The 12,485-nt window shown below is 42.5% G+C and overlaps 1 protein-coding gene across 3 annotated transcripts in view; it reads right to left on the bottom strand.

The window, feature by feature from the left end:
- Positions 1 to 5,998: 5,998 nt before the first annotated feature.
- The window catches only part of gabrg3 (gamma-aminobutyric acid type A receptor subunit gamma3), a 29,203-nt gene continuing 22,716 nt past the window's right edge, over positions 5,999 to 12,485 (bottom strand). For 2 of the 3 annotated variants that reach the window (XM_029827675.1, XM_029827674.1), the window contains 5 exons: positions 11,530 to 11,612; positions 9,419 to 9,556; positions 9,174 to 9,326; positions 7,570 to 7,769; positions 5,999 to 6,661 (listed from right to left, as the gene is read on the bottom strand). In XM_029827675.1, coding sequence (XP_029683535.1) covers positions 6,383 to 6,661; positions 7,570 to 7,769; positions 9,174 to 9,326; positions 9,419 to 9,556; positions 11,530 to 11,612 — 853 coding nt within the window. In that variant the 3' untranslated portion in view covers positions 5,999 to 6,382. Of the gene's footprint in view, positions 6,662 to 7,569; positions 7,770 to 8,942; positions 8,966 to 9,173; positions 9,327 to 9,418; positions 9,557 to 11,529; positions 11,613 to 12,485 lie in introns of those variants that run through there. The other variant, XM_029827677.1, reaches the window with a different exon arrangement.

Raw genomic sequence — 12,485 nt, 5'->3', positions numbered from 1 at the left:
TTGTTTATAGACATGTACAAGAAGACTGCAGAAATGGGAGAATCAGATTGTCTAGCATCAACTTAATTGGATTCCTTATCGGGGCATTGTGTGTATGAAGAGGCAGAGTACGAGTGTGTGGACTGAAGTCACGGCCCACAAAGAGTCTAAAGGTTAAAAATGTTCCTCAGAATGTCAATGTCTTTCGGTATTCAAAAAAAGGGAAGATTACAGGAAAGTATGTGGGTAAAGGGAACATAGTGCTTGTCACTTTAGTCCTATCTGACCTACTGAAAAGCTAGTGAAACCATAAATGTACATTTTGGATTGATATTTAATATATATCAAATATATGCACCCAGCAGTAAGCTGCAGGGGGCGTGGCTTCAGTAACCTATAGTAACAGAATCCAATAAAGAAACGAAATTTGCATAAATCTGATTCTTTAACCTCTTCCATTCCTTTTATTACAATTGCAGATCTGAATGATCAAACCCAGTGGATGAATTCGATTTATTGGTGGAAATAAACAGAACTCTTGCATATTTCAGCCATAATGTGTCGCACTGATCAGGTCAAACTCAAAATGACTGTTGCCACACGTCTCCCATGAGCTCTGGTCAGGTTTGAAAGTTTCACAGCACATATTTTGTACGCAGTACATATAAGAAGAGCTCAGTAAGGGTCGTCTGCCTTGTTATTGCATTTTTGTTACGCGAGACTCAATTTACAGTCCGAGTATGCAGCAATTCCAGACAATGTTGAATTTCTTCAAGTCCAGATATAGAAAGACATGCTATGAGAGAGAGAGAGAGAAAGAGAGAGAGAGTTTGGCCAAATGATCTCAATATTCAAGCATTCCTTTTCATTGTGCATCATTAAGCCAGCTTCATCTTGTACTTAAGGAGATAAAGGTCCCTATTAAGACAAGGGGTGGAGTGGGAGCAGGGAAAGAAATGAGTTTTAAAGGCCAATTCCTAATGCTGAAATTTCAATACTTGTTTCCTGGACATGCCACACCCAAATCCATCATTTCCTCTTACTCTAAACCAAATAACACTTTACACACCCCCCCCCCCCCCCCCCCCCCCCCCCACAGTTCATGATTGGCAAGAAAAATTCTGCATTAGTTACTGTTAATCTGACCGCAGAGATGCAAAACTGTAATTACCTGCAGGGACCTCTTCAGTGAATGCAACACCTGAAAACTGCTAGATTTAAAGATGTTTCCCTTCATATCAACCTAAACCATCTAGACTGGTGATGAGTGATGGGATAGATGTCTTTTGTTTTATTGCCAAGCATATTAAATAAATATTTTAAAACATGGCTGTATGCTGACGTCCCCTCTGCTTCTGCACAATGATCACAAAAATATTAATAGACATAATAAAGGTGAGTTTTTGGCCGCTTTACAAAATGGCCGCTTTACAAAATGTTTTTAGATGAGTCAGATTCCCATTTCTGCTTGAGCAGATCTGCAATTATCAGAAAGCACAAAGTTACCATGGCAACAAGTAATTCGTAGCGCAGAGCGGGCTTGATGACCAATGCAAGGCTGAAATTGAAATGAGAGAGACTCTTTCGCTGAGATGCTCCTGTGCAGATCCAGACACACACAGTGACACCCCACCTCCCGGTTTTGAACTGTTTGGATGCCACAGGCTCAACTTTGACCCCTGACTTCCTGCAGACCCATTTCCCTTCTCTGTATTGACCACCTGTTGATGGTGCCTGTTTGAGGGCACAGCTCGCAGACACTCACATTCAAGGAGGGGCTGTTGTATGAAAAAATGAGTAAAATCTAGAATTGAAGAGGTTGTAATAAAGACTTATGCTGAGATATACACCTAGCCCTTTATAAAAAATATTAAATATCTAATTCTCTAAATTATTCCATCTAACATCTGCCTATAAATGTACTTCTGACATTATTAACTTTATGGCATTAAATGTACAGATCAGATGGAAATTAATACATCTTTAATTTAATATCAGGAAGGAGCACAACTATTGTCAAGAAAAGGAGTTTTTGTAAATACATACATAATCCAACACCTAGATTATCTTTGTTTCAAAATAAAAAGCAGGGCCAATAGTAATAATAATTAAAAAACGATGTGATTCGTATGCTCAGTATCTGTAAACATGTTTGCTCTGAATGATTCTTATAAACCACATCTGAAATGATAAAAATTGACCTGCAGGAAAGACCGACTCTAAATAGTAATGATTTAATTATAGGCATGAAGTTTTGGGAGGAGAATCTCTACTTATCTTTGAGGTCCACGTGATTTAAATGTTCTGCTGGGGTGGAAAATGAGTCTTTTTATAAACGGATTGTAAAAAGTCAAAGTTTAGAATAATTTCATCACACTGTAATGACCTTTTTCTGAATAAACACTTTAATGTCAATTTATTAAAAAAAGATAGGATAGTCCATTTGTTTTATAGTTCCTTTTAATCCACATGGCTGATAGAAAAAGAACCATGAGTCTGAAAAACAGCACAGCCAACAGAAAAGAGGCGAGAAATGAAAAACAAGCCCACCACCGTGACCCCCCCACCAAGGAACACAACCCCAACACGTGACTGAGAACTGCATGACGCTGAAGCTGTCGATGTGAAAACACAGAGCAGGGAAACTTGGAGCCGCGTGCGCACGTGTGTCCTACAGGACTCAACATAAGGGAAACCAAAGACAATATTTCACTGTTCAACAACACTAGAGGTAACATTAATCAGAGCCGGCGTACAAACCATCTCTACACACTCAAAACCATCTTAAGCAACAGCAATGGATCAGATTTCTACCTTAAATAATCAGGAATTCGTAAACAACAATCTCAGAACACCAGGGAGGCTGCAGCCCAATCAAAAGTCATTACAATAAACTTTTCAAAGGTAAAGTCCAGGAAAAAAAGAAAAAGAGAGAAGAAAAACTTATTTTAACCACAGTCTGATGAGAAATGTCTTTGGCTTCCTCCAACGCTAACCCACCACATGCGGTCTGGAGTTTGTTGCTGTTGATGGCATCAAATTGTCCATTTTTATTTCACAATCCTTCCAAAAATGCTGCAACTTTCTTGGCGAGAGATTTCTGTAACAGAGGAGCGCCGGGCAAACGCGTCTGGAGTCTTCATATCAGCCCCCTTCACATGCGCCGTCTCTGCCAATGCAGTTCTGATGCTGCCTGAAGCTCCTGTTCACACAAGCTTACACTGGCCTGGGATCAGATCTCAGCCGGACTCCTCTGTTTACAGTGTTTATGGTGCGATGTTTGCACCCCCCCACTCTCCCACCATCTGGCAATTAAATAATACCGAAGAGTTTCAGTGGAAAATTGTGCTTCTCTGTGTTTTTTTGGTCTCATTTTTGTAGGAAAGGAATATCAAAATATGGAAAAGAATCCAGGCAAATGGAATAAACGCACATTGCAACGGGAAAACAACAAATTAAAGGCACTGAAATTATTTTGTTTTAATCAGTTCAATGCCAGTCTTTAATATGCCTCTAATAATCTTCAAAATAATCCCAATCTGAGGATAAATCAGCGCTTTCCTGACTTCTGCGGACAGTTTCGAGGTTTATTCAGCCTTGATCCTCAAAGGAGTTCAGTTCCTAAGAAGTCAGATGTCCCTCTCGCTGCTCCGTTGCCTCACATCTGACACCGACCGTAATGTTCTCTGTGACTGTGACAGACAGGACCCAGATACTGGTTCCAGTGACCCCGTCTGGGCAGGGGTCAGCTGTGTCGTCTGTGGATAACGGTTTTACACAGAAACATGTCGGAACGTGTTTCTGGATCTATCAAACAACCCCCCCTCCCCATAAAAACAGACGTAGCACCAATCTGAACATCTTATTGCATTTCCCTCCATCTGGGTGAGAACTGCTCTCAATTCAAACATGGACCATAAATGTCCTAATTTGTCTTGACATTATGGCTGATGAAATGTTATTGTTGTTAAGCGTGACCGCATCTTTTAATAATTCCAAAAAGGCCGAGAGACGGCTGGAATAGTGGAGCCTGCTCATCTACTGTCAGAGACTTTGAGAACTCAATTACCATCGTCAAGGAGACCGTTTACCTGCATCCATGACTACACAGCACGACGGCGAAGCACGTGGAAGATGGTCAAATTTGGAAAAGCAAATGGTTCTTTACTCGGCCCCAAGTAGCAAATAAAAGAATTCAAATGAATACCTCGAAGTGGGATCTCAAACCAAGTCCTCTCGTGGTTACGACTGTGAAGAATCAGCTTTTATTGGAGGTAAAAATGGATACATTATTGCCATCTCAGGACTAGGTGGGCTGCTCTAAGGCAAGTGGTTAATGGCACATCTAACGACACAGAAAATGAAATTATCATATAAATAGCTGAATATTAAAACCATAATTCTGCCTGAGAACACATTATGGTCTCTTTGACTGTAGTTTTTATTTGTAATCACGGAGAACAAAAACAGGAGATCCCAGTTTATCTGCTGCCTTGAGTCATGGACAGATGACGGCCGTTCTCTTTTACTGGCTGCTTCACCATCTGTGCTCGGAGAACAGAAAGCAGCATCGCAGCGAATTAAATGGCCAGAAGAAGAAGCAACTGCCTGACCATTTTTCTGGAGCTGTGCCGCGTCATGTTGTGTCTTCCCTGCAACACTTGAGCTACACGCGTGGCTGCAGTTGTTGCCGCCGACTTCCCCTCAGCAGACGCTCAAACCCCATAAATAAGGAGCCACGTCCAGAACATATTGTATAAAACATATTTGAAGGGAACATTGTGCGCATAAAAGCTGATGGATGCGTACGGACGACTGATTGCACACTGAATCTGTGCTAACACAATAGCATTAAAACTGTAAACAGCAATCCTCGCTCGTAATTACAGTAATTAACACTCGGTACCGTCTTCCTTAACTCTACACGAGAAGCCAAATGGCCTGTAGGCAAAATGATCTGCTCCATTATTGCATTGTTTATACAGATCTAAAAGGGATGTGAAATACAAGCTATAACGAGAGATGGTGCTGTTATTAAGGACTAGAATGAAGAGTAGCCTTCAATAACAGCGGATCCAAATGAAAGCAAAAGATTCAAAGGCTGAAAAGGAAACAATGCAAAGTCAAGATGTTTACATTAGTCTGTAAGCATAAGAGGTTAAGGTAAAAGAAAAGGTTCCATCCATCATCCACCCACCCACCCGCCCACTCATCCACCCACCCACTCATCCATCCATCCATCCATCCATCCATCATCCACATTCATACCTGAGCACAACACACCCAGACTTCTGTTGCTATGAGGCTACCGTGCTAACCACTATGCTACAGTGACGTATAAATATATAGATACAGCATATTTACTTGGCTATCTCGACTGTCTCTGGAATGTATTTGTATGTTCACCATATTAAAATCTCATTTTTCTGATATATTTATTAGAGCAGATGTAGGATGCCGGCACCATGAGCTACAGAGTTTGCTGTGGTTTGATTTCAACTGCAAATGCGATGTGTGTCCAGGTTATCTGTAATCCTACAGTTATATTTTTATTTTATTTTTAAATTCCCAAAATATTTTACAAATCATTCTGAAAATCATCCCTAAAAGTGATTAAAAAGTCTAACGTACGGACGTTATTATTTTTATTATTATTATGGATGTATTTGCAGCTCTTTCCTGCCTCGCTGTATGTGTGGTTGACACATTAATCTGATGAACGCATATCTAGTCATAAAGCCGGGTTCTTCTGGTGTGGTAGCGTTTGTTCTGCCGGCAGTTGGCAAAGGAGCCTTCACGTTATTTTATTTATTTTCAAGCTCCAAAGCCAGTCGAATTCACTGACGCCATCAGTGACGTCAAATCTTGTAATGTAAATGAAAAATTCTTCAGTAAATGACATGTTATTGCCTGTGATGCTCCGGTTCCTCTTCTTCCCTAGAAACCAGTTCCTGTCGTGGGGCACTCAGGAGAAATGAGTCGAGTAAACGTGACTTGAAGTGATAAAAAAAACCAGACGTGTAACTCCCCCAACAAGAAGAGCAATGATCAGCCAAAACCAGCTTCTTGATGTTTTTATAAATCATTTTCCCTGATTATTGTAGCAGACTGAGTCCACCCCCCAGAGGAAGGCACTGTGAGTGGTCCTTGGGTTTTTATTAACCGGTTCTGACGTGTCGGTCTGATCCCTTCATCACAAGTTTTCCTCCCGTTGGGGAAGTGTCGGTGTGGCTTCTTCTTCGTGGTTTCTCAGTTCCTCCTCCTGTGTATCGGAGGGAGGAGATGTTGTGTCGTAGTCTGGAGGGTCTTCCTTCAGGAAACAGCTGGATGTACCGCAGCCAAGAGTCTGTTCTGGTTTATCAAACCGGTCCAGCTTTCCTGTGTGGCCAGGTCCAGCATTGTGCTAAAGGTAGAGGTAGCCTACCCAGTAGACGATGTTAAACAGCAGGAAGGAGGTGGGGAAGAAGACGCGTGAGTACGCGTCCAGCTCCAGTAAGTCTATGTGGACGCGTCCTCTCCTCCACGCGCCTCCTTTACACTCCTCGAAGCAGCAGAAGAAGCTCTGGCAGTCTTTCCCATCCAGACACTCGTACGCGCACGTTTCCTCAAAGTCCTGCCAGTACATGGAGTTGTTCAACGTGACGATGCTGTGAGGAGGCTGGACGTCCAGGACAGAATAGGTCTGAGGAGGAGGAGGAGGAGGAGGAGGAGGAGGAGGAGGAAGAGGAGGAGGAGGAGAGGTTTCTGAGTGGTCCTTCACTACACACTGATATATTCAACATATACATAGTCTCATCTAATTAGAAAAAAAATGTCAAAATGTGTATAATCCATTACTTTGATATTCTAATTTTTATTTAAATTTTGGCCTTTAAAGATGCAATGCTGCTATTTCCTTTGGTTTCATCGTTTCACCTTTTAAAACTTTAAATCAGCACAAATCCTACATTGTCAGCTTAAGGATGCTCTTGTTTGAGTCTTTAATTCTGAAACAGTAGAGTTGAGAGCTGTGCGTAAATGAACAGACCATTTGATATGAATGTCTATATCATTCAGGATAAACCGCAGCACATATATTTGTCTGCTGGACCTGACATAATTCACTGTCTGCGTCATAATAAAAGAAAATACTTTTTGATTTTTTGCCCACAATTTTGCCATAAGTGTTTAGCTTTTCAGGTGAAGGAACCCTCGGAGGGTGTAGTTCACCACTTGTGTCAGGAATTAACACAATTTCCTAGTTTGGTTCATGCACCAATCGGCAAGTCGACGGCTTTAATCTCAAAGGTGTTGCGTAATCCCCTATTCCAGCCCAACATTTACATTCAACTTATGTAAAGTGTTTCTGCAGAGAACACAAGGCCTGTCTGCTATCTTGGACGCTGGTTGTGTTGAGTGCAGGGTCTGGAAATAGCAACAGTCTTATCAGAAGAGCTTCTAAAGGGCAGTGGCACGTCATTTTAAGACTGACATCGCAACAGGAGAACGGCTTTTGGCCAAAAGAACTTACTTGCACACGTGCCTTAATTACAAATGAGATGCAGCTTTTTGCCCTTTTTTTTTAAAATATAAGGTGCGTCTTCAACTCACCAGACGTTTGTGTTGCATGCAGCTGGGTCTTCGCGTGCTGTACGAGTAGTAGTTTAACGTTGCATACTCCATCAGGGCGGCAAACACAAACAGGAAGCAGACGGTCACAAACAGGTCCATGGCGGTGACGTAAGACACTCTGGGCAGCGACGTCCTGGCGACGCTACTGAGCGTCGTCATGGTCAGCACGGTCGTTATGCCTACAGGCCGCATATACACACAAAAAGCACGCTGAGTGCTAACGATCTGTGGACCCAACCCTCTCATTGGGGCTGTAATTCAATCTGATGATCTAATAAAAGTGGCTAACTGTATAAACAATATGTCAACTGGCCATGTGGAATGGACCGGAGGCATGCGCCGAACTGATGTCATGGTACACAACAACCATTAGAAACACATCACCTTCCTGGCATTGCTGTGTTTGGGCCTTACAGTAAACCGTCTGGAACATGCTGCCCGACCCGCCGGTAACGAAGAAACAAATCGGTGCCTTATTTGTGGTACAATCACAATTTCTCCTTGCGCACGTGAGGGTTTCACTCCGCAAGGCACCACAATGCCGACGCGCACTCGAAAAGCCACAAACTGTTTCACTCGGGTTTCCATGGTAACAAGTTTGCCTCATCTATTTCAGGGAGACATTTCAGCCTTTTCTGTTAGCCTCTGCTCGCCACGGTGATTACACCTGCGAACGGTCGGTGCGTTATGCTGCGCAGACAGCAGAGGGTCGGCTGGTAAGAAAGAAAGAAAAGAGTAGCGGGTTCAAAAAGTGGACATTTAAAATAATTGGCTGAAGGGTTGCTATGTACTCTCTCCATCCATCTCCGTCCATTCTAAGATTACTTTTAAGGTGCTTCACATCTTTAACCCTTCCTGCAGCCCAATGCCTCAGCTCCTATACAGTAGTGGCCACAGTTAGGAGCTCCAAAAAGTTGCATTCATTAGTCAGAAGGAGCTTTACTTTAATGGCCAATGCAGGAAAAACAGCCAAAACCAAATTTTGATAAATTAAATGTAATATTAATTCTGTCCAAGTCTATAAATATTCAATATAAATGGAACCTGTGAAACATGGAGCTTAACCATCATCATATAAACAACAACAATCAACATATTGTGTTCTACGCATGTAGTAAAAGGATTTCTATCAAACTGTGCAGTGAAAAGATAAAATGTACTTAGCAAATGTGCAACTATTGAATTTTGAAAAACCAAAAAGCTGATCATGCGAACACTAGAAATGACAGGATTTAATATTCTGGGACTTAAACTAAATGCAGACACTGAGAAACATGTGAAGAATCAACCGAATGTAAACGGAGATTGAAAAAACAAGACAAACCAAAAGAAAAATGGATGTAATCAATTACCTTCAGTGAAATGATCCACAGGACTGCACAAGAACAAATAGAGAGCGTGTGCAAAAGAGGGGAAAAAGCATAATAAAACACACAAAAGCAGGTGGAGTGACTCGAGTTAAGCGGCAGACAAATATCCATGCGGCTTAGCTAACAGCATGTACAGACAAAACATATTCACTGATATGGTTAAAAAGCAGGACGTGTCCTGATGTGGACAGTTCTGGACCAGCGGGGCCGTACCTAAAGCCGTCCTGGCTGGCGTGGCGTCTTTTTTGATCCAGAAGGACACCCAGGAGAGGACCACGGTAAGGATGCAGGGGATGTAGGTCTGGATGGTGAAGTAGCCCATCCTTCTGCTCAGGTCAAAGTAAACGGTCATTAGCACGTAGTCACCTGTGGGGGGACATGAAAAAAAATGAACAAATTCCATCTGATGTCACAAAGTGCAGCAGCGTTATGAGCTGTGTGCCACCGACGGCCCCCACCTGATGTCGTCTTAATTATGTCTGTCGTATTTCTCAGGCCCATGAAATCAAACTGGTAGAGGCGCCAGGACTTCTGGTCAGCTGCCTCCACAGAGTTCTTCCTCCACTTGTAAATCATCTCATCTCGTGGGTACCCATCTGCAATTACAGACAGCGTGTGTGTCTGATTGTTGTGAGACCCTCGGTGCACATCATAATGATGGATTTTCCACGCAGGCAGCCCTTAATGCTAGCAGCAGTAAAATGTGTCTTTTGTTGGGGGCTAGCTAATGAAAAGAGGGTCTGAGAGGGAGACAGAGGCAGAATCACAGCGGATTAAATGAAAGCTTAAGTTCAGCGAGTCACTGATTCCATCTTGATGTCGGGCCTGACCTTCACACGATGCCTTCGGAGACTGGATGTGCTCTTAAAAATTGATCACGTCGGGTTAATGACGACTTAATAACGGCGCCGCGCACCTCGCTGCAGCACTGGCTTTGGTAAATGTTGTCCTAAACAGCCACATAATCATTTATACAGAAAAGCTAACAAATTTATTATGGTGGCTGATAGCAATTTTATGTAATAGGCTTTCAATTAAGAAAAACATTAACTGTGAGGGAAGAGGTTCTCTGAATGGCTAATTGTTTTCAAACATGCTTGATGAATGGCTTCCATTAACATTTGCCACATTCTCTCATTTGATACTAATGATGTCATTAAAGATTTAGCAGTCGGACTGAAGGAGTTCAACAAATAACAGCTCACAATTGCAGATACCAACTTTTAATCAAATGAAGGGCTGAGAAGCAGAGGGTTCTCGGTTCAAGACCCCGAGTAGATGTGCTGGTAGCAGGTGGCAGCAGGTGGAGGTGCCAGGACCCCCCCGGGGTACACTTGAACCCCCAAAATGTTCACATAGTGCCTTGTGATCTTGACGCTTTTATCTCTTTTGGATGAAGGCACAGGGAGGGTCCTGGAGGCCATTCTAGCACCGTTGGGTGCACCGCTGGGTGAGTGAGCAATTGAGGGTTTGGTACCTTGCTCAAAGGTACCTTGGCATTTCTCTGAAGAACACCTTCCATGCTTTGTCGCACCCGGTCTTGAACCGAGAACCCTCAGCTTCTCAGGCCAGTCCTCAACAACTATCCAACCAACTATCTGTCAGCATGTCTGTCTATCTATCTAACTATCCATCCATCCTTATAGATAGATAGATAGATAGATAGATAGATAGATAGATAGATAGATAGATAGATAGATAGATAGATAGATAGATAGATAGATACTGTACTGTACTGTACTGTACTGTACTGTACTGTACTATACTATACTATACTATACTATACTATACTATACTATACTATACTATACTATGGACGATAGTCACAATATGCATCAAAATGACCTGGCAGAGGCCGGTGCTCAATCACTGTTACATTGATTTACCATCTAAATTTGGTTATTTTATAGATTTAGTTTTGCGTGTAATATAATGCTTCCATGTGAATTCAGTAATGAGCAACCAGACGCTCATCCAACACTGGAACTTAAATAACTGCATCTCTTCCAAGTGCTGGAGAACAATGACTTGACATAGTTGTTGGACATAGGCATAATATCCAGCGGATCCTGACAGCACATCGTTGTTTATGGCAACAGAAACATGTAACAAACAAACAAATAAACAAAAGGCTCAAATTTGCATATTTATAATTGCATTGATGAGAAGCTTGACTGAAATGTGAGATTAAAAAATGGGCTTTGATTGCAAGATAAGAAAATATTAAAATGTCGAAAGAAAGAAATCAAGTTTTTATTTGTGTCCAACGGCGTAGTATGTACACTTCCTATAGCACATCTGAGTCTGCGCTTTCAATTCCATATCTTCACTGTGCATTTAATTATTCTGCTCCCTCAGAAAACTAATTTCGGATGATAAGGAGCTCTTACTTAATCAGAAAACCAGATAGGTTGCCGTGGAAACCAACTTCCTGTCCGATGACGTCCTTAGGTGAAGGGATGGGTTTGATTGACAGAAGGGGCGCTGTTTATTATGCTTAACTGTTCTGGGATCCATTCACTCACACCTCAGATTAAACACGGCAGCATGATTCGTTCTGTACACTCACAGCTGGAGAAGACCAGAGGACACGAGTGCTCGTCCATCGGAAAGTTGTGCAGCTGCAGCTGGCACTCGGCATTGATGGTCAGCCTGGAGAGTCCAATCACACAAAAACACACATTCCTGTCAGCGCCTGTTGGCTCTGTGGGATTCAAGGGAGTTTTTGAGGTGAAAATAATCTGTACACGGAGGGAAAAGGGTTATTAGCCAATTATTCATTTTTTCACGAGCGCTTCCACACAACGTAGGGACCACGAAGAATTTACCCTTTAAACATTTTTATACAGTTTCATTTTTATGCCGTTACCTTCGCAGCAGATTTAACCGGACAGACAACAGCTATTCCATCTGTTTCTTCAGTCTTTAGCCTCAAACCCAGACATAAAAACAATAAATATCAATAAGATGACCTTATGTCCTAAACTAAAGCTAAATCCTAAGCTTGCTGCCACGAACACTGTCCAATATCAGCTGGTGAGGAGGTGATTATTGAAAGGTGAAAGCGCCCTGCTGATGGATCGGACATGAACCCAACAGTAAAACCTTTGGATGCTTGTACGACTGGTGACGCACCGTAAAGGCCGCTGAGGCAAACAAAGATAAACGGCCACTTTCTCACACTGGACAAGAGTGAAGCCGGTAAAGTGCAGGAGTGTTTCTGACGGTAGCGTGTGTGTGACAGCCCTGAAGTGCCACGGACGACAGATGTGAGACAAATTCACATAATTAATGGATGTTGCCCCTCTTCGCTGCCGGCAGGGATACAGACGCTTGTCTGTAGCAAAGGTCAGGCTTCCGAGGCTGTAGTGGAGCCAACAGGAGCATCACAATGAAGGTAGGAAACAGCCGTGCAGGACATGTGGGCAGTGGAGGAGAACCCCCATGAGGAAGAAGAGATATTTGGGCCGTAGGTGAGATGATTCATTGCAACCGTTCTCTGCTAGTTAGCCCCTGTCACTCGCC

The sequence above is a fragment of the Takifugu rubripes genome, chromosome 20 (genome assembly GCF_901000725.2).
Source record: "Takifugu rubripes chromosome 20, fTakRub1.2, whole genome shotgun sequence".
Lineage (NCBI taxonomy): Eukaryota > Metazoa > Chordata > Actinopteri > Tetraodontiformes > Tetraodontidae > Takifugu > Takifugu rubripes.
This window is presented reverse-complemented; position numbering and strand designations above follow the sequence as displayed.